Source organism: Stegodyphus dumicola, chromosome 1, assembly GCF_044657685.1.
Source record: "Stegodyphus dumicola isolate Sdum_Otavi_A_Nest chromosome 1, ASM4465768v1".
Taxonomy (NCBI): domain Eukaryota; kingdom Metazoa; phylum Arthropoda; class Arachnida; order Araneae; family Eresidae; genus Stegodyphus; species Stegodyphus dumicola.
Window position 1 is genome coordinate 280,934,238 of NC_140768.1, and position 23,816 is coordinate 280,958,053.

A 23,816-nucleotide genomic window follows, 5' to 3' on the forward strand; every position below is an offset into this window, starting at 1 on the left:
GATATATTTTTGATTTCACAAATTCAGCTTTATAACTATATATGTAGCGGCATTAACAAAATTTATGTCAACTGTATCAAAAGAGAATCCGGTAATATTAAAAAGAATGAGGGACAATTTCGGGACATTTCCTGAAGCAGGATAGCACACTGAAATGAGGGTCTGTCCTGCATAATCCAGAAGGTTTGGTCTCCTTTATCTTAGCAAAGAGTTCTCATGAACGTTGGTATAATCGACAAAATCAAAGGAAATTTATCTATGTAACCGTTCTTCTATAAACATACACGAAGCTCAAAAAGTATTTATTATAAAGAAATATACATCAAAACAGAACATGCATCAAAAAGTAACACCTAACATTTAGAATTAACATTCGAGTCACGAAGACATAAATTGGAGAATCTATCCTCACTGCAGCTGGAGGTCGACTGGTTGTAATTTGATTTCATCGCCACTAGACGGCGGTCGATAAAAATAGTTCAGTTACATCTAACTAGTTCTGTTATACCTATAGTAAAGTTTCCTATTTCACGAAGCTCCTGGAAATGTGTAGGGAATAAGTATACCCCTTTGTGTACGACATGTGACATAATCCACATGGGTAAACATATCCTTTTGTCGTTTTGAAATAAATCTGATTTTAATGAATAAAGAATTTTTACTTCGGCAGTTTTATACATTGCTAAGTATAACCCAGCAAAGAACATGCATTAAATTTTGCTTTCGCCATGAAATTTCTGCTACAAAATTGGTTGAAATCTTGAAAACGTTTCTTATTTAACTCTTTATTTGGCACGGCTGCTCAAAAGCAACAAGCGTTTTCGTTGGTTCTTATAGGAGATTTGAGATTTGCCATCAATTAAAGGGCTAAATATGTATAATTTGCCTAACTATTCATTTTTAGGTAACACATATCGGCAGTAGTAGTTAAGTCTTCTAAAAGTAGGTAAGGGCATCCTCAAACTGCATTTCATCCACATCAAATGGAAACAATTTAAAAAGAAACTATCGAATAACTTGAGATATAAATGAGGTTCTTAGCATTTCCAGGTGCATACAACTTTTCGTTCTGATATTTTACTACTTGAAACAACTAAAGTTTCAGAACGAGAGCAAGAAATTCAGAAAGTAGATATATTCCTTTATTGATTCGGTGTGAAGAAATTGGCGAAATTATCATACCGATTGAATCTATTTCACTGCTGCTAAGTATACGCAAGTCTAAAATCTGCTTACTGCATATTTTAAAGATAAATCTAGTACACGATAGTATTCTAAGACATCAATGAATTCATATGTCTGTTACGAATAACAAGAGTAAACAGAGAGAAATTTTTTTGAACACGCTGTGTACCATTATGTTTACTTTATTTTAAAGATCGATTCAAATGCTGCCAGCATTTTATGTAGAAAATTTGCCACCGTTTTGTTATCGAGACCAAATTCAGATATCGACAAAGGCTGATAACCTGGCGAAAAATTTGAAGCTTAAAAATAATCGCCAAACTATTTTCGATAAGGTTAAGGTCAAGAAAAAATAATAACATAATAGACATTCATAAAGTTATACATTTTTAATGTAAATTAAACAATTTGCCAAAGAAATCAGGTTAAAAAAGTCAACGGATTAAATTTTCATCAGGATCCATAAAATTACATTTATAGTAAACGCGGAAACGTTCAAATCCGGCCTGTCATTATTCCTTAATGTTATAACCCTTTCCAACAAGTCTGAGTATATTAAAGTGCCATCAATAATATTTTCTTCAATAACTCTATGCAAAGTTCTGGCAGAGTGGCACAGCAACTAAAAACAATTCTTTTGTTTAATGGCAAGTGCCGTCGCACTGGGGCGGGAGGGTACGATCAAAGCTATTTTTTGGACGCGAAAAGCTGACATTCGTGAAATTCGACAATATTACCAGTGCCGCCTATTTTAACTGACGGTTTACATATTAAATGCTTGGCCACAGACTTCTCTTATAATAACTGCCTCTAATCAACAACAGTATATTTATTCATATCAAGTTGATACTGACAAAATTCAAGGGAAGTTAATTCTAAACACCATGCTTAAGTGAAATAAATTGCCTTTAAGAAATTGATTCTCGATCTTCCAAACCAAATTTAAGCAATTTTTTTTTTTTTTTTTTTTTTTTTGTCTTGGCCTGTCATCACAACTTCACATCGCCATTTCACTGCTTCCTTCTATTTGAAGCAGACCTTTTCATGGTTTTTCGTGCTTTTTCTAAATGAATATTTTCTCGTTCTTGAAGAAATTGTTTGGAAGATGTTTCATTCAGTGGCGTGCGGTCCATATGTGCAGGGTGTGCACTGCACACCCTGGCAAAATTATGAGAAATAATAATTTTCTGCACCTATTTTTATATGGTATATAATAAATATTATTTATAATACATTCAAATATTATGTTGATTTGCTTGCTTGTATTCCCGCAGTGCGTGCGGTACTAGATGCTGCATCACGTAGCGCGTTGAAAAGCAAACGAACATAGGAAGATTTGATGTGTACGCACTGCGCACTAATAGAAAATCACGCTTTATATGTGTGGGCTACTGGAGAAGCACAGCATACTGTAATAGCACTGAGGCGAGTGCAGCTATTTTTCCTGCACTTGGCGTTCAGAATCATCCGAAGGTAATTAAGCGTTGTATTAGAGCGGGGACTTACGTGCTGAAGCGCTTTTGGTTTTTTAATTGATTAACTGGCCATACGATTTTGCAGACGGTTAATGTTTAAATTTATATATTGTAAGATTTTGTTTTTATGGAAATATAAAAGAAGTATTTCATCAATATAAAGGGAAATGTTTTAATGTGGTAAAGTAATTTCAGTGATGTATTATATTTATAGAAATAATTCGCTGAAAAACAATTTTGTTTTGTTAGACAAAAAAGAAACGAATTTTAACAGACAGAACAGTCTAAATTTTACCATTCATTATATCTTACAGACAGTATATAAGTTATATATCTGTGCAGTGAAATCCTCTGCACGTGGAATAGACGTTCGGTTTGTCAGCACCAATGAGCATCCTGATGACTCATTCTGATGTCATCAGGCTGATGATGAGGCACCGCAGCGGCGGGTGCCGTGTGGTGCTACGTTTGCTGAAAATATAAGTTTTTCGTGGAAGACCGAAGCGTTGCTTTTTCGCTGCCATATGACACCATACAACACAAGACATGATTTTTGCTTCAGTGCTAGTAGAATTCTCGTAAGTTTAGCGGTTTTTATAGTTATACCTCGACTACTCGTAGGTAAATAGTTTATTTATTGTATTCTTTAAATTTATATTCATAATAAATAACCCCTTTCGGAATGGAGAACTACTCAGATGTCTCAATACTTAAAGATTTATTGGAAAATCCATTTTCGAGACGAGACGTTACTACAAAAAACAAAATAGTTAAATTAAGCCGGATATTATTCTATCGCAAAACGTTAAGAGTAAAGGACAACAGTGTGTACGACACTTTCAAAAATCTATGTATGAAAAATTTAAATTGTTAACCGGTTGTAGTGAACTGAATAAGTTGTACTGATGGCTATGTTTACTTTTTGTTGTAACTGAAAAGGACAAGAATATTTGGACAAAACAAGGCTACAGTGATTTAAATCCTTTCCGCGAAGCTGAAAGTAAACATGAAAAAACACAATCTCACATAAATGCCGTAATACTATTAAAAACATTTAGTACCGCCAGGATAGATTTAATATTAGATCAGCAAAAGGCTTTATCAATTGTTCAACACAATGAGAAAGTAACAAGAAATAGAAATATTCTCAAGAGATTAATAGATGTAGTTTGTTACTTAGCAAAACAAGATAATGCATTTCGTGGGCACAATGAGAATATAAATTCCCTTCATCGAAGAAATTATATAGAATTAATAACTTTAATTAGTAAATATGATGACCTTTTAGCAACCCATCTAAGAACTGCAACTGTATTTTCTGGAACCTCTAATAGAATACAAAATGATATTATTGCATCGATAAAAAATATTGTAATTTCAGAAATTAGAAATGAGGTAAAAGAAACGCTATTCGTTGCTATTATGCTGGATGAAGCATCTGACACATCTCACAAATCACAATTATCGGTTGTGCTACGATATGTTAATAATTGTAGTGCACCAGTGGAAAGATTTTTGTTTTTTAAAGATGTTAGTGGTGATCGTTCAGCGGAAGCTTTGTGTAATGTTGTGCAAGAAACGATTTTGAGTTAGGGGTGTGAGAATAAACTGATTGTTCAAACGTACGATGGGGCGGCAGTCGTGGCAGGAGCGTTGAATGGGACGCAGAAAAATGTAAAAGACATTTTCTCAGAAGCTATGTTTGTGCATTGTTGCGCACATGTACTTAATTTAGTTCTGTCGCAATCTGTATTGTTTATACAAGATTGTAAATCATTTTTTGCAACAATTTCTGGCATAGCCTCATTTTTTCGGTGTCTACAAAAAGAAATCATGTTTTAAATGAAATTGTTAAAAGAAAATTTCCAAAATTAGCTACAACCATAAAAAGCGAAAGTCAAGGCCTATCTGATTTATTTCAAAATATTATTGAGAATCCAGAAGGCTGGGATAACGATACAATTAATATTGCAAAGAGTTATCACATGTTTTTTGAAGAATTTAACGGTAATATTCTCCTAAATATTTTTGCCAGAGTGTTTAGTTATACTGATGTTCTATTTGATATTTAAAAAAAAACTAACTTAAATATAGCATATTCTAGTCAAAAAGTAGAGGAAGTAAAAGATGCAATTCAAAATATGCGCACTTCTATTGCAGTTTATAAAGAGACTATTTCTGTAGTGGGTCCCCCAAATTTAAAAAAACGTCGTGTAAATTTACAAAACTCAAGTGTAGACAAAGACCAACATTTTAAAAATTTATATTATGAAGTAATGGACACTATTTATTGTCAGTTAGATGTCCGTTTTAAAAAATTAAATTCGCTCACACTTTTTGAACTATTGAATTTCAGTTTTTTTAAGAAATATCAAAGTAAATTTCCGGATGAATGCCTTAATTCGTTAAAGAACGCTTATGCAAAACATTTCGATTTTGCAAAGCTAACCAATGAATTATGCGTTATTATCGTAGTGAGTCATACCACGAAATGAATTTATCGAAACTTATTCAGCATATAATGCTGAATGATTTGACAGATGCCCTAAGCGAAGTAAATAAATTGGCACATTTATTTTGTACAATTCCATTTTCAACTGCTTTGGTGGAGAGATCATTTTCAGCATTGAAATTAGTAAAAAATTATGCAGGCAATACAATGAGCCAGGATAAATTAAGCAGTTTATCTCTAATAACATTAGAAAAAGAAGTGTTACACTTATTACAGTCAAAACCAAAGTTTTATGCTCATGTAATTGATGATTTTGTTAGTAATACGAATAGACGTATGGATTTTGTGTACAAATGAACAATAAAAAGTTAAAGAAGTGTTTAATGTATATTTTTATGGTTTTATTATCATTATTGTTGTTCTCTGCACTCCCTGCATGAAAACCTACCGCACGCCACTGGTTTTATTATTAGTTAAGTTCCAAATTTCCACATCAATGATAAATACAATAATAATAAAAACATAAATTATCTTTATACATCTTCAGAATTTGTATTCTCGTTGCCAATTTTAGAAAGGCATTCTTTTATTTAAAAAAAAAATAAACATTGTAACAATTTCAAAAGTAAACATTGGAAAATTCATATGAACCAATTTCTTGGCAAAACATTTGGCTGGCGAGATATTTGGTTCCAGTAACAGAACAGTGACAACAATTCATACTAAAGTTATTCACCAACATAATTCAAGCGTTAAAGATTTTTTTTCAAGTCCAATTCGCAGTGAATTAGAGATGATAAAATTCATAAAAGTAAACTCAGTGTCATTATCTTCAAGGGGGGAAAGTGATATGCTTGAAAGTAAACTCAGTAGTATTGACTACAGGAAAAATTAAAACTGCTAAAGTAATAACTATAGGATTTCCATACTTAACGCATTAAATTAATTTTAAAAACAAATATTGGTTTTCATTTAATTGAAATATTTTCATTACTTACAATATCATCGAACATAAAGATTGTTTTAGTTTACATGTTCAAAAAGCAAAACATCTAAAATTCATATAGTTTTTATGATATTTTGCTGTTTTATTACTTTTATAATAAAACAGCGTTGCTGTTCATCTTGTGGATGATCACGTAATTGTATGATAACATGAAATGTCCAAACAATGACTAAAAATCCTCTGCTCAAAGAGTATGATTGACAATTATGATGTACTTGTATGATTTTGAACGTTAAATATTTTCCCCTTATCACTGAATATTCAAACTGTAGGTTTGGAAAAATAAATAAAACAACAAAATACTGTCTGATGGAAAACATACCTCAGATAATGATGATGAAATATGTTCACACATTTTATACTTTTGTAATCAACCTTTGGACATTTACATAACCTCATATTTACTCAATAAGTTAGTGGTAGAATATTCTTTCTATCATGTTCTATATGCACGTGCTGATTGTAACTTGCTCTTCTGTTCTTAACATTCAAGAACCATAGTTCATTTCTGATTGACAACCAATAGAATTTTCACTTCGCGTGACAATATTTTCCACTCTGAATTCTTAAATACACAAGCATAAATGTAAGCATAAATAAAAATGGAGGACAACGACGGTATTTATCTATGCAGTGAATCGTGCTATGGCGATCATCTCCCTAATACAATTACCTCTGAAGATAACCAATATTTTTAAGAACATAAATAAATATCGGTACTAAATATGCCCTTTCTAAGCCGACTTTTTCTACCTAAGATCGAAATCGCATCGAACCTAAATTCTAAACCTTTTTCTACCTAAATCGCATCGAACCGTAGGTGGTCGTCTTAGAGAGAGAAAAAATGCGCTTAGAAATGATCAAATGAACACATTCAAACAAATGTGCTATATTTTGTTCTATATTTTACATATATATGCAGCTAAATCATAATGGGTGACAGTGAGTATAGCCTTAATACGATGAGAAAATTTCACATGATTATGTTGAATATTTTTGATAATTTAGAGATTTTGAAGCCACCGAAAATATTTTAATACCCTTTAAGTAGAAAAGGAGCAGTAAATGTTGGATCAATAAAAAACAGTAATTAGTATCCATTTTTACTGAATGAACTCTCTGACAGAAGCGTATTATAAGATTCCACTAGTTATATTACAAAATATTGCAATTTTATAGTGCCTTCCATTCACGTCGTTTCGTGAAAGTGTATTCACATCATTTTGCAATTTTACATTCAAGTCATTTTGTGATTTGTCATCAAAGACGCAAATCAGTGTTACAGTGCATTCTAAGCGATATACGTAATCTTCTTGATCACATCCGGGACACAAATGTGTCACCCTGGTGAAGTATTGAATCATTATTTTTCAGAAATTGATTTGACCATTTTATTTGCACATGGATACATGCATATATTATACACAGTAAGCAAAACACACATCACAACATAAAAGAATATTGTATGTGGCAATAATAATAATGTCGGATCAATGTACATTCTACATCCTTTACAACTGTTCTAAATACTATTTTTTCTCCATTGCAGAAAACACTAAAAGCAATCAATCGCTTCAGGAATTCTAAGTTGGAACACTGCTTACAACGGCTCTGTATCGTTGCGGGACATAGATGTGATGTTGCAAATGTTACAATGTCATAAAGTATTTACAGTGTCGCAGCGACGTCTCGGTGCGTTTGGAATTGTATTACCTGGTGGGTCACACTGTAGCGAGCTAGCTGGCCAGCTTACACCTTTATAGACCTCTATACTCTATAAATTTTAGAATAAAATTATACATTGTTGTGATTTTACTTAAATCACAACAATGTATAATTTTACTTTTTTTTACTTTTTAATTTTTACTTTTAACTTTTTTTTTACTTTACGTTTTTTTACTTTTTAAAAAAATGCTATTTCTTTAGGAAGGTTTTACGTAAAATACCTTCTTAAAGAATCTTTTCATAGAATACACAGGATTTTCAAATAGATTTTCTCACTATATTGTAATAATAAAATATAAGTTACATAAGACTTTTTTTTCCAGCTATATTTTTGGTTTAAAATTTTGCAGTTTGATTAATGAAACTGTAGAATAATGATCATATTGCATAGAATAGTTACGCTGTTTAAATACTAAACAAACCACAGAAGTAATTATCGTAAATACATAAGATATAAAATATGAAAGACAATTATTAACAAATTACTAACTTAGTTTGGCTACAGCCCTTTTAATTTCTGACTTAATTCAGACGCAAAAACAGCTACCTCTCCTTGTATTTTAAGCAATTTAACAATTTTACATTTGTAAACCGTTGCGTAAAAAAAAAAAAAAAAAAAAAAAAAGATCTGAAAGTTTTCAGATTTCATATTACGCCCAAAGAACGAACTTTTTCTAACGTTTTGTATATTACCTTTATTAAATATCCTGTTCTTTGCACTTAACCATAAAATTCAATTCAACAGCAATATTGAAAGATAATTTAAAAAGAGGATAAATTTCCAATACACAGTCTTGCTCACTGCAGATAATTTTTTTTTTTTTTTTTTTCGTACAGTGCCATTGCTTGCTTTGAAATCGTTGAATTGGTTAATCAAAAAATGCGTTAAAGTTTTACAAAATTTTAAACAGATAATAAAACAAATTTGAAATTCAAAATCTGGGCTTCCAAGTGCCTATGTTCTGTTGGAAGACTACGTTATTCAAAATTAAATGGCTGTAGGTACCGTTGTTTCTTCACAATGCGAGAAACATTCATGCACATTATTCATTATTTAGCTTCTTTAAATATAATACCCGGCAATAATGTTCGGTGGCAACAGTTTGGAAAGTGAATCAACGTAAAATGCCGTTTTGAAATTAATAGCCCTTCAGGGCTAACGCCCTTTGGACTAAAAAAAGAAGGAAAAAAAAAAAGCAACCATAACGATCTAGCTAGACTGGAAAGAGAGAGGGAATACGACGTTTCCTTCCAAAGATGACAACTGGGTTCAGAATAATTTAGTTTTAGTTCAGATAATTTAGTTTTAGTTCAGAATAATTTAGTTTTAGTTCTATTGGCTAATTATAAGTTTTGCTTGCTAATTTGAAATCATTATTGGTTGAAGTATTATGTAAGTGTCTGCTTTATTAGCATTATGCAAGAATTATCTGACATAGATTAATTTTGAAATGATGTAGTTAAGCGTGATTCCCTTCAAAGATTCTGTACTGTGTCACAAATTGCGTAATTAATTTCTTCTGCAGCGATATGAAGTGCGAAAGTTCTTGTCCAATCAGCATTCAAAACTGAAACAAAGGACTTATAAATACCCCAACTACTAAATATGCTTTACTTTTCCTTCCCTCTATCGCTACACGAGCATGAAATTAACCGCTGTGCGGCTTTCATCTATTATTTAAAAATGTATAGAATTGGGGGGGGGTGCTTGTCACACCCAGAATGATATGCAAAATGAATGAAAAAAAGAAAATATGTCCTAAGAAATTTTCTTTTTTTCATTCATTTTTCATATCATTCCTATCACCATAATGATATGAAAAAAAGAAAATATGTCCTAAGAAATTATTTTTCAAGTAAATAAAATTATGTGACCTCTTAATGTAATTAAATAAAATTATGTAAAAAGTATTCAACGTCTGCAAGTTTCTCCTTCAATACGCATCCCATTCATATGCGAGCTATACCTGTCACCATCCCAATCAAGAGTGCAAAATAATGAGTGCCTTTTCTAGTCGATTGTCTCATCCCAAAACTAAATCTTCATCATATATGTAAGATAAAAGAATATGTAAATCTCGGGGAATATGTAAGATAAAAAGTAATGAAAAAGACTTAGTAATGGTGGTGGCGTAGAACGTAGATCCATATTGAAAAGGAAACTTGACAGCTGAGTAAGATTAAATATTCAGTCTTATTTCACTTTACATTTGCAGCCACAATTTACAATGTAATTGTGCATATTCGCGAACATTTACATTTTTGATATTATTGGGATAGGAAGAAAGGGAGCGAAGCAACGTCTTAACAGCAAAGGAGGCAGAAGCCAAAGTGCGCAATTAAATCCAGTATGGAAACTCACCAACAGAAGGTTTTGGTTTAGGTTGCTTGTTAAAAGAAAGGTTTCAGTTCTCGAAACTTTGAGTTAAGTTTCTGAATTAGCCACGTCATCAGCGTTATGCAAACCATATGACAATGATTGATCTAGAAATGACGCAGTTCAGAAAAGTTATAACTATTTTTGGAATAGAGAGGAAACGCCCAAATCAAAAATAACGAATTAGGAGGCTAGTACTAAATTAACCTCACCTCTGTTTATTTGAGCAAAGAAATTTAATTCTCTATTTCTGTGATGCAATATGTGATTCTGGACAGAAAAGAATTGCGTATTCTGCTAGGTTTTAAAACTAAAAGTTGTCAACTTTTAATTTAGTAATCAAAAAATAAAAATCAGCGTTATATTTTGAAATTTTCACAGAATTAGTTTCGATGGTTTTACCGAACCATCAGCCTCAGCTGCCAAAGCGCAAATGAACGACATAAACTATAGTGATAAGCTATACTGATAAGATAAGAATGGCTGGACAGGAGTTAAGCTACTGGCGCAATCTGTTGAAACGAGAACTAAAACATAATTTTCTTAAAGACTGAAGGCAAAGATGGATTGGAAATTTGTTGTTTGACTTTTAAATTAATTCTTGTTCGGCGTGTTAATTGTATCTTAATTCAAAGTTGTCAGTTCGACTCGGTAATGCTATGGACGGAGATGCAGACTGTATCATCTATGATGCGGATGACAGTGATGTTGATGGAGAAATGGAAGACGCTGACATTCCCTCGGACTTTCCTAAAGCAAAGACTTGAAATAGTTACTAGAAAATTCCCAGTCGAATACCAATATTAAGAAATCATCTAGTTAATGTATATTAATTAGCGAATTAAACAAACATAATATTTTTAAATTATTTAATCTAAAATATCATTTTTGTCATTATATTATTTGTGAATATTATTTATCAATGTGTCAATATTATTTGTGAAACATTTTGAACATTTATATAAGACAACCCTAAGCAGTTTATTATATTTTTAGTTCACAGTAATAAGTTTATTAAGATTTTAATTTTAGTTACAAGATTATACTCATTTTGTGTTCATTAGTGCTTTGAGCTCCTTAAAAAGAAGACAAATTGAAAAAGAAAGAAAGGAAAGAAAGACAAATAGTCATAGTAAAAACATTTACTGACACTTCCTGGCATATGCACTTATAACAGTACATAATTTACTGTTTGTGTGGTATATAATTTAAGGTTTTCGCATTTCCAGATCTCGCAAAGAACGGCTTACTTTCTTTATTATGTTTTTAGTTCAGAGAAATAAGTTTATTAAAATTTTTGTTTTAGTTACAAGATTACACTCATGATTTTACTCATGTTGTATTGATTAGTGCCCTGCTAGACTTCTTGAAAAGAAGACAAATTAAAAAAGAAAGAGTTAAAAAAGTGAAAAAAAAAAAAAAAGGGAAAGACAAATAGTCACATGGTAGCATAAGAAGGTTACACAAGAGTTTAAATAACATTTTTATCCTTCTAAACATGGGAGACTTGTGCTTTACAAAAGGAAACTGTAATAAAATAAATTAAAAAAACATGTGAACATTTTTTGTGGGTGTGTTTCATACTTAAATTTAGTAACAATTATTACATAACATACATTTTCTCAAAATATTAAAATATTAATTTAATAAAAATACAATTATTTAGAACGGAGCAAAAAATGACTCATATAAGTGATGGGACACCATTAGATACTACTACGTACTACAATAAAAATATTTTTTGGGGTTTTTATTTTTACTCAAAAGCAATTGGCAGTAATTTATAAAATCGTCTTCAGCATTTCTCTCCAGTTTGTTTTGGAATTTTTGTGTTTTTTAGCTCTGTGCAGCCATGAATGCTAAACGAAAAGAAACTTTGCCTGAAATTCGAAAATTAGTTATTAATTTGCATATTGAACGTGGAAAATCTATTAGAGAAACTGTTGAAACAGTTAACTTGAGTCATTCAACAGTTTTCAATATCATTAAACGATATAAAAAGAATCATATGATTCAGGATAAAAGAAAACCTGGCCGACCATCAAAGCTATCCAATGGAATAAAGCGAATTATCGTTCGAAATATTAAATAAAAACCAAGAATGAGTGCTTCTAAAGTTGCTGCTGATTTACAAGCATTATATGGAGTAATTGTTAATCCTGAGACTATTAGAAGAGTAATTCGATCTGCTGGATATCACGGTAGAGCAGCCGGAAAAAAATTCTTCGTAAGTGAAAAGAATAGAAAACTCAGACTGCCTTTCGCAAAATCTAACATAAATAAGAATTCTGATTACTGGAATGAAGTTATACTTGCTGATGAGAATAAATTTAATATATTTGGTTCTGAAGGTAGAATCTTGGTGTGGAGAAAACCCAGGGAAGAATTTCGTAAACAGAACTTGGTGCCAACAATAAAACATGGTGGAGGAGGAGTTATGGTATGGGGGTGTATGTCGTCCGCTGGAGTTGGTAATCTTGTTTTTATCGACAATATAATGGATCGGTACAAGTATATTGACATTTTAAATCAAAATTTGAAATCTTCAGCACGAAAATGGAACCTTCATAACGATTTTAAATTCTACCAGGACAATGACCCCAAGCACATTGCTTTGAACGTTAGACTCTGGCTGCTGTATAACTCTCCTGAAATAATAAAAACACCACCACAATCTCCAGACTTAAATCCCATAGAGAATATTTGGCAAGAATTGGAATCAAGAATTCGCAAACGCACCATTTCTTCAAAACAACAATTAAAATCGGTGCTTCAAGAAGAATAGGGTAAAATTACTTCAGAAATCACAAAAGAAAATTAGTCGAATCCATTCCAAGAAGATTAAATCATGTTTTAGAAGTAAAAGGAAATCCAACAAAATATTAAAACCTTTTAAAAAGTAAAATTTTTGGATAAATATTTGATGGAAAAGTAAGTGTCCCATCACTTATGTGAGCCATTTTTTGCTCTTCTAAACAATTTTATTTTTATTAAATTAATATTTTAATATTTTGAGAAAATGTATGTTATGTAATACTTGTTACTAAATTTAAGTATGAAACACACCCACAAAAAATTTTTACATGTTTTCTTAATTTATTTTACCAACAGTTTCCTTTTGTAAAGCACAAATGTCCCATCACTTTTATGAGACACTGTATAGCATTCAAGAGAGGGAGCAAAAGGCTCCTTTATAAATCTGCTATTGACGATTTCAAAATTTTTTGAGAAATAAATCACGTTAAAATTTCCTTACTGATTATGATATCTGTCATTACTAACCCATGACAGTCCTTGAATCATCACCGACTTTTTATGACGTCACAGTCTACGCTGCTAACTGGGAGGGGGGGGGAATTAACATATCAAAAAGTTAGCTCATGTCAACAAGATCCTTGTCCTTGATCTCTCTCGATGGCGAACTGCTGATGATCGTTAAATTCTGTATCCCCATGTTGTTGAATCATGATCTAGAACGTCAAGTCTTGACCTTTCTTGGAACATAGAAATGAGGTCGTCTGCGGAAATGAAGAAGGAAATAAAGATAATTCAGTGAGGAAAATATTTAAACAAATAATAAGTTTATTTTGTTTATTGGCTGTTTATCATATCGTCTGTTATGATAACATTCATGACAGGCAACCCATAAAATATATAAACATGAAATTTTTTTAAAAAATCATTATTATTTTTTAAAATTTCATTCAAAATAATAATAATCGTCATCATTTTTTAATTCTTGAATTTGTCAGCGTGTATAAGGATGCAAACAATATAATAATCAGTTAAGATAATTCAATATAGTTAGAGAATAAAACTCATATACGGAAAATTCGGTATTTTCTTCTTTTGGAATTTAAATTTCATTTTCATTTTCAAATACATTCAGCTCCCCATTAACTAAGCCTTGTCTAAACAAATGAATAATTTTTTTTTTAAACAAATGATTTTTTTTTTTTTTTTTTTTTTTTTTTTTTTATGATGGAAAAAACTGTATCATAAACAATCAGAATAAAATTTATACGGGAAATAGGGGGGGGAGTGCATGAAATAGTATCATTGATAGCAGATGATATAATAATATTTAGGAACTGTTTTTATTCACAACGGTACGCAATTTTTAGTCGCTATATAATCTGAAATGTAAAAGCATTGAAAAATCATCCGTTAAAAATAAACTGCTAAAATCGTAAATATAAATTAAATGTACCGTCATTAATTTTCTTTTTCCATTGGTTCTTATCGAAATAAACAGTAATAATTCCTGTTTTAAAGCGTGTTCTTGTTTTAAATGTGATTTAATTTACATAACCAGGTCACTTTATTCTCCAAATTAAACAACTTAAGTATAGGTAAATTGTTAATAGCATTTTCTGTTAATTACAATATAGGTTATTTCTCTTTTCTAATTCATTTTAATTGCCGTCGAATTATTCATGATTTTGGGTTAACAATGCTTCGTCTTCGGCATTGTCTCGGTTAATTGGGATTCAACCATATTAATAATTCTTAGCGATAAAATATGCAGTTTTTATTATTAATAGCTATAATTATTTTAGATTTTAGGCTTCTCAAATCCGTTTCTTAAAAATAATTTTTTGGTTCAAAAATCAAAGTAAGTATTCTTATACATATCATCTTAACTAAATGCATTAAAATTCAAGAAAAGGTTTCATACGGATAATAATTTTGTAAAGGATGTGATATTCGGGAAATATACTGACAAAAGGTGCGAGAAGTACATAGCAACTTAAACCTCAAAATCAGAGAATATGAAAATATATGATTATAACTTAAAATGGAAAGACTTAGTACATTTCAAAATACCGTCTGATGCACACTTTTCCTCGGAAATAAAAGTAATAATAGTAATAAATAAATAAATAAATAGTTCTTGTCAATGAAGATAGCTCGTGCCATATTTTTTTACGAAATATAACTGAACCTTTCAATTTCAATCAACGCCACTTCAGGCTGTACTTCGTAACTGTAAAATAGTGTTGCTATGTGAGCAAATGATAACAAGATAAATTTTTTATTTAAAAAAGAATTTACGGGAAGATTTTTGCCTCAGCATCCTAATCGCAATGAATTGAATTTTGCAGACTTCTTCCGCGTTGCGATTATTTTAACTGCTGTGGAGCCTGGACCTTTACTTAGCTTTATGCTAATCAGCAGTTTATCTGCTGCCGCCATCTAGGGACAACAATATAAACTATCCCGAATTAACTTTTAGAATTTTATCGCAATTGTAATAGTATAGTATAATGAAATCCCAAAGTGTAATTCAATTGATTAAGCAAAATGTATTCTTTCATTCTGAGAGGGATAACAATAAAATTTGATGACGTTTGGAATCAAATGGTACTTAAATGCAATTCAGAATTTTCATTGTCATTCTTTACATAATCGCATATCCTCGAGATGGCTATGTTTTGAAACTAGGTTGAAATAAATATTACCTTCAGGGAACAGGAAGAACCCCATAAAATATCATTTAAGAAAGTTAACCTATAAATGTACATAATATCGATAAAAAAAAAGGTCACAAAAGTGGTATTAAATGTGATATGTGGTGTAAAATAACGAGAAGTTGTATAATATTTTTTCATTGATTGAAAAAGATTTAAATAACATTAATGAGAAAAATAATAAATAATAAAACTAATTCACCCATAATTTAATATTTCCGTGTATGTCAGTACTAATTGAATGTCATAAATGCTAATGATTGATGTCATGTGAAATCAGACGCAAATAAATAATCATAAATTATTATTAAAAAAAACATTCGACGAGGATGGGATTCGAACCCACGCGGGCAGAGCCCAATGGATTAGCAGTCCATCGCCTTAACCACTCGGCCACCTCGTCCTGTTTCCCGGTTTGAAATACGCTCTTTTCAAAACATTAAATTCTATGTTTAAAAAATATAGTTAAAGATTCTTAATTTTCTGAACAACGGCAGCTAAAGAACAGTTATTAAGAATATGATTCAGGCATTTTTTGATTTTCAGAAAGTTTTTTTTCCTGTTAGTTTTCCGCTCAATGCTACATGATTGAACTAAAAATTCAAAAGAAATAATTCTAAGCATTCGGTGATTCTGTTTTAATTTACGAATAAATTTCAAAATTCGCTCCATACATAATCTAATTGTTCTAATAAAAAACATCTAATTATTCTGGGAAACAATCAAAGCTTAAAACTTCGTGAATCGAAATACTCATTAAATGCAACAATGCTCCTCTGCATTGGAAAAAAAAAGACTTCGTAACTTTAGGAACAGTAAATATTTTTTCGGGTATTCGTTTGGAGTCTTTTTTTCATGTAGACGTAATGATGATAGTTTGTCTCTTTCCAATTAATAATAATGCTTATTTTGCACTTAGAAATTTTAATATCATGCATTTCATTTTCATAACATTTTTTAATTAAGGAATATTTCTCTTCAAAAAGTGCAAAAACATATCCTGCAATCTACAACTTGTTTGCATGCAACATTTTGAAAGAATAATTTAAAAAATTGCAGATTGTAAGTTTAATTTCAACAATTTGTTCTGCATGTGCATAGTCAAAGTACTGTTTTAGTTGACCACTGGGACTTTTTTGTTATGCACATATTTTCATCTTATTCGTTAAAAAATTTAGAACTAAGAAAAAAGTAAAGAACATGCATTAACACTTTGCGGCATGGTGGGTTAATGTGTCCCGCCTAATTAATATTTATTTTCTCAAGTTAGCAATTTCCATTAGAATTGTTCTAATCTTTTAAAAATAATCGATTTTAGTTATTATTTTTTTCAGTAGATGTCACTTCTATATCAGGGCTTAAGTTTATGATTAAAAAATATTCAAAATAGGACCACAAGAGTGATATCCAGGCATCTTGCATTTTTCAATATTTAAAAAATTTTGGTATACAATTTAGGATATGTATGATTCTTTTTAATATTCAGTTATTTCATTCCGCTCAATAGCACTCAAGATTATTATTATTATTATTTGCATCTACTTTTTTCATGATTGCGAGGGCTTTTACATCCATTGTATGTTCTGATGTGCTAAAATGTCTAGGAAAAAATTAACAACTCAGGAAGCTTTGGATCTTTTTGCTGAATTGCCATCCGATTGCGATTCAAATGCTTCAGATGTCAGTTCTGATTCAGATGAAATTGAAATCCACGAGAGAATAACTCATGTTGAAGTTATTGCTGAAGAAGAAAGGGATATCTGTTACAATGAGTTTGCAGAACCCTCAGAGAATCTTGTGTTCCGTGCTGGAACAAACAAGAAGTTGATATTTCACTGCCAGAATTCAAAGAAGATTCGGGACCGACAGGTGAGATTTTTGATTTGGATGATCCAACACCTGTAAATTTATTCCTAAGTATATTCATACTTAAGTTCATAGAACATATTGTTTTTTAATCAAACAGAACAACAGTGTGTTTTCCCCTCTTAATAGTAACGAGTATTTTCGATTTCTCGCTGTAAATTTGCTAATGGACGTAAAAAAGTTTCCAAGTTATCGGGACTACTGGAGAAAATTGCCATGCATTTATTACACGATACACGATGATTATATAGCATACATTTGAAAATTGGCATGCAATTATTACACGATGATTATATAGCATGCATAATGCCTGCCAACAGGTTCAGTTGGACATTGGGAAATTTTCATCTAAGTGATAATTGTTTACAACCTAAGAAATAGATAATTCTTCCTTTTTCTACTAACCTAACTAATAGAAAAGACACTAATTTTGATAAGCTGTACAAAATACGCCCTCTTTTAAAGCATCTCTCGGAAAGGTTTATGGCAGTTTTCAATCCCAACAAAACTCGGACAATTGACGAATCAACGATTCGCTTCAAAGAGAGAAGCAGCCTAAAGCAGTAGATACCTAAAAAAAAAAAAAAAAAAAAAAAAAAAAAAAAACCACCATAAAACGCCATTACAAAGTATGGATGCAATGCGATGGCACTGGATTTGCATACCAATTTGAAATTTATACTGGCAAACTCGGTGACTCTGTCAAAAAAAATCAATCTAGGCAAGAGAGTAGTGAAAACTTTGTGCCAGCCTCTTTATGATAAGAACCATACAGTTTTCATGGACAACTACTTCAGTAGTTATAATTTGTTTCGCTTTTTAAAGACATAGAACATCTATGCATGTGACACTGTAAACATGAATCGGAAGTATCTACCCAAAAACTTAAAAGAAGACAAATTTATGTCGAGAGGAGATATAAGACTTTTCAGTTAATGATGACTCAATTTATTGCATAAAATGGAAGGATAAAAGATCTGTTTCTATCATTTCAGTTGCCTTTCTTGGAAAAGGCAACCTGAATGGTTTCAGATTATAAACCAAAGGGGAGTTTTTTTAGCATTTATTTATTAAATATGTTCTTCACACTTAAACCATAAAATTTAGTTCAAAGAGCAATGTTGCAAAATTATTTTAAATTGAGCATATCTTTAGAATTTCTGATACAGTCTCACGCGCTGGAGATAAAAGTTTTTCTGTACAACGTTGTCATCGCTCGCTTTGAAATCCTCGAGTTTGTTAATAAAAAATTTGCTCAAGTTTTACAAAATATGAAATTTGTATCAAATTCCAAATTTGATGACTCTAGGTACCGTTGTTTTATCACAATGCGAGAAACATACATACATTTATGCAGATTCATTATTTAATTTCTTCAAATATAACACAGGGCGATAATATTTGGTGGCAACGATTTGAAAAGTGATACAGCCTTTTAAAGGTTTCGACACAAAATAGCAAAACGAAATTAATAGTCCTTCCCTATGCATTATTTTTGTAAATTTTGTTTTATTTGATATAACTTATCACAAATTGTAAAATACATGTTTCAGAACGTTGTTTGTGCATGATCTTTGTGTGAAATGAAACTTTGTTGTCATTCCAAACCACGTACATTTAAAACTAGTTTTTAACTTTCACTCCACTCCAATGCTAGCCTACATATTTAAAATGTTATGCCAACTAAACTTTAAAATAAACAATGAGACGTTACTTTTCCTAAGCCAGCGCCTGTCTGGCACCCGAGATGCGACTCCACACTACACGCCATAGTGAGATTGGCTTTTCAGCAATAATGCCAATCCCGCACCAGTACGTTATCGGCAGCAAATGTGATAATGAATGGATATTGATTGAAAATGTAAATTATATGCATCTTTATATGAAATAACTTTTTTATACTTTAATTCAAAAAATCATCTTCCACTAGATTCACAGTAATAACACACCACATGTTAAAATTTAAAGAGTTGCCCAAGCGCCTTTTGCTCATTTAATTAATTATGACACAGCACATGAGGGCTATCTGTCCGTAATAATATTTTCACAGGGGATGGAAAATGGTCTACATCCACAATACAGAGGAAATCGATGCACATAAAGCCAACCGATTAGCTGGAATTCGAATCCTAGTCAAAATACTAGTATTCAGCATCTACCCATTAGTGTGTATATATATGTATGCAAGATAAAAACTATATAAATCAGTTAAGCAGTAGGCTTTTAATTCCTCATTTTTAATTTTAGTATTTCCTCTCCGTATTCTAAAATTAGCGGTTGAATGAACAGCAGTCAATAGCCTCTGGCCAAGACTGACATTTGAATGAACATTTCTTTAATATTTATACATAAAAATTCAAAGATTAAAATACATGAAAATTAAAAAATAAAAATGAAATGGCTGTTTAATGATTGTCAGACTGGGACCATATCATTTTGCCCGCAATATAAAACTGAATTGTATCTGTGATATTACGTTCATGTTGATGCAACGCAATACATGTCAAGTTATAAAGGCTTATGTTATTGATTACAAATTTCAATTTTAATTGATTATCCACTCAACACTGTTTCAAGATATTGAGATATTTCATCAATTATTATAATTTTAACTCCTTAACTGCCACGGGCGTATATACTTGCCATTTCAAAATACTATCATTTGCTTTGAGCTCTACCAGTAGAATTACTCACAAATGCTTTGGAACGCTTGACAGAGTATGCAGAGGAGGATACTATAGACCCATTCGCAAGAGCAGATTCGCCCGTACGTTCATGTTGATGCAACGCAATACATGTCAAGTTATAAAGGCTTATGTTATTGACTACAAATTTCAATTTTAATTGATTATCCACTCAACACTGTTTCAAGATATTGAGATATTTCATCAATTATTATAATTTTAACTCCTTAACTGCCATGGGCATATATACTTGCCATTTCAAAATACTATCATTTGCTTTGAGCTCTACCAGTAGAATTACTCACAAATGCTTTGGAACGCTTGACAGAGTATGCAGAGGAGGATACTATAGACCCATTCGCAAGAGCAGATTCGCCCGGTAGCGAAAACCGGTTCTTCCAACGTGTCCCGTTCACATGGGACAAGCATTAACTGCCTCGCCAAATTGGAGGTAGAACTTGGTTGAATGTTCCTTACCTCTCAGGAGCAGGGCAAATGGGGAGATTTCCCATACTATACTGTGTGGTTCACTTAATTTTAATTACTGCTCGCTGGACTGTCAGTGAAACAATCGCAATGATAGATGTCTGGGGATGTGATAGCATCCCCCCAAAAATTAGATAGAACTGTACAAGATATGGAAATTATAGACAAATACAGACAAGGTTATCTGATGCTAAGTATTCCAGAAATATCGTTCAAATTAAAACTAAAGTTAAGACAAGTGCATATCGGCTTCAACAAGAAAAGGGACTCTGTACCTTTTGAATGATTTTTTTTAAAAAAATTTAAACATTTTCATCTACTTTTTATGAACATTATTAAATGGTTTTGTGAGACAAGATAACTTTAAGTTGAACAAAAGTTTTTGCTATCATTTTTTTTTTAATTTAAATTTTTGAAGAAAAATTTTACAATTAAAATGTCTTTATTCTCCTACAATTTTCAATGTCTCCCCCCTCCCAGTTTTTTTATTGTATTTATTAATGTTCTTAATAACTTCAAGGAATGATTTTGCAATTAATGAATTAGTTTCTGAGGGAAAAAAAATACACTTTCATCTAAAATCTTTCAAACAAATATGATCTCAGTCACATTTACATTTCAAATAATTTTTTCCTTTCAGTATTTTGCAAAACACATTCTTGTTTCTATAATGTATACAATTTTATATCAGCAGTACAAATAATAAAAAATTTAGTCCATACCTGTATATGTTTTAGGTATTTAAGTAAAAGGATTTATTGAAAAAAGTGCAAAAGGTTCTCAGTTTGCATTTGCAGTTTAAAGAATACAAACTGTCTAAATAGACATTTAATCATTTCAAATCTTAAAAATTTTATTACCGAATTTCAATACACACATATGTATATAAATCAAACCTAGTGCTATTTATTCAATTGGTAAATATAAACATAAATTACAAACCTTTTTTCAAAAACCTTATGTGGCCAGAAAAATTGCAAAAACTCATAAAATGCAAGCAGAATTTTTCTTTACCTGTTTTTGTTTTGTAAAACACATTCAAAACAATTTTAATACATTAATTAATTTCAATATTGTTGCGTGCATATGGGTTTGTAATAGATTCATAATAGTTTGTAAATGATTGTCATTGCACTCAAATCCGATGATAGCTTAAATAAATTTTTTTTATCAACAGAAACACTTCAATGTTCTGGAATTTTCCACAGAAATACTCGTACAAGTGTTTAAAACAGGGGTAGGCAACGCAGCGCCCCCGATCGATTTTTAATGCGCCCTCGCTGGACTAATGTAAATGTATGACAGCCAGAGCAATTTACTTACTCTTGTCAAACGGCAATATACAGCAAGTGCTGTCTGACCACGTATTCCAGATCTATGTAAACATCCGGTTTGGGGCGGAAGTGAGCACATCTATCAGTTATGTAGGGGCGAGTGCAGTAGCCCGGTACACTAAATGTCCCCTGACCTTCGATTTCACCCACACCCCTTCGACCTTCAAGAGGGAAAAATACCCGCGCTTTTCGCTCACACACCCCTTCAATTAAAATGACCCATCTTGGCCCTCAGCCAAACTGCTCTTGCTAGCGTGGTTAGACAGTAGTTAGTTTAGGATTGTGCATAGATTAGCAGTTTGCTAACCTTGAGCGTATCTAATAACATGCACGTATTTTTTGTTAGTGTGTGATCATATTTCAAAACCCTTCATGGATAAATCTAAAAGAAAAAGAACATATTATTTTAACAATCAATGGGAACATCTATATTGTTTCGTTGATTACAAAGGGAAGTGTATTTGTTTGTTGTGTAATAATAGTGTTGCGATTCCCAAGAAAAGGAATATTGATCGACATACCAGCAAAAATTTTTTTACTAAACCACTGCAACAACATAAAGCAGCAACGATCGCGTCATATAAAATATTGCATTTGCTAGCTAAGAATAAAAAACCATTTACAGATGGAGAATTAGTGAAAGAAGCCATGTTAGAAGCTGCTGATTCACTTTTTGAAGAATTTAAAAATAAAAAGGAAATAGTTTCAGCTATAAACACGTTGCAATTATCAGCATGAACTGTTACTAGAAGAATTAAAGTAATTGCAGAGAATTTGGAGGCAGAATTAGCAAATGATATAGAAAATTGTATTTTCTTTTCGCTACAGATGCATGAATCGGCAGACGTGACAAATATATCACAATTAACAATTTGCGTGAAGATGGTATTTTCTGATTTTACAACAAAAGAAGAATTCCTTAAAGTTCTGCCATTAAAGGGAAGCATCAGAGGAGAAAGGATTTATTTCCTTATGTAGACAGGATTCCTTATACCCGAAATTTATTTCTTATCATTGCCTCATACATCAGGATATGTTATGCGCAAAAACAATTGGTTTTCAACACGTATTTACGATAATAACAAAAATTATTAATTCCATAAGATCGGGAGCTATGCAACACAGATTGTTTAAATTACTTTTAGAAGACGAGGACGTTCAGTTCACAGATCTTTTACATACTGAAGTGTGGTGGCTGAGCAGAGGTAAAATACTTGAGCAGTTTATCATGCTTTTGCCACAAATAAAGGAATTTATTGCATCAAGAGTCACATTTTATGAGCAATTAGAAAATAAGGATTGGCTAATCGACCTTGGATTTCTGACAGATATAACGGCAAAGTTGAATGAATTAAATTTAAAAATACAAGGGAAAAATCAGCATATTGCTGACATGATTAGTACAGTAAATGCATTCAAATGCAAGTTAGTGTTATTGAAATCCCATCTATTGAAAAAATCATTATTACATTTCCCAAATATAAAATATACTGTTGAGAGTTTAAATTTGAATAATGAAAATTTTACTGCTACATCATATTTAGACATTATAGATAAGCTAATAGAAGAGTTTTCTTCTAGATTTGAAGATTTTGCAGCATTAGAACCCGTTCTAAGATTTTTCATAAATCCATTCAATGTTACTGAAGATGGATGCCCTTGAAATAGTTTCAGTGTATTTCGAGCTTCATAATATCGAAGACCTAGAATAAGAAATAATAAACTTGCAAAGTGATATTTTAAAAGCGCATAGTA

At 31.4% G+C, this 23,816-nt stretch overlaps 1 protein-coding gene and 1 non-coding gene across 3 annotated transcripts in view; both read right to left on the reverse strand.

The window, feature by feature from the left end:
* Positions 1 to 15,315, reverse strand: part of LOC118183202 (uncharacterized) — a 62,280-nt gene extending 46,965 nt beyond the window's left edge. Inside the window, exons 1-2 of one of the 2 annotated variants that reach the window (XM_035352670.2) lie at positions 15,036 to 15,315; positions 13,503 to 13,738 (exon numbers count right to left, since the gene is read on the reverse strand). In XM_035352670.2, the coding sequence (XP_035208561.1) occupies positions 13,503 to 13,506 (4 nt within the window). In that variant the 5' untranslated portion in view covers positions 13,507 to 13,738; positions 15,036 to 15,315. Of the gene's footprint in view, positions 1 to 13,476; positions 13,739 to 15,035 lie in introns of both variants that reach the window. The other variant, XM_035352669.2, reaches the window with a different exon arrangement.
* Positions 15,316 to 16,012: 697 nt separating this feature from the next.
* TRNAS-GCU (transfer RNA serine (anticodon GCU)) lies at positions 16,013 to 16,094 on the reverse strand. The gene has a single exon. It is a non-coding gene; the product is annotated as a tRNA-Ser (tRNA).
* Between the last annotated feature and the right edge of the window lie 7,722 nt (positions 16,095 to 23,816).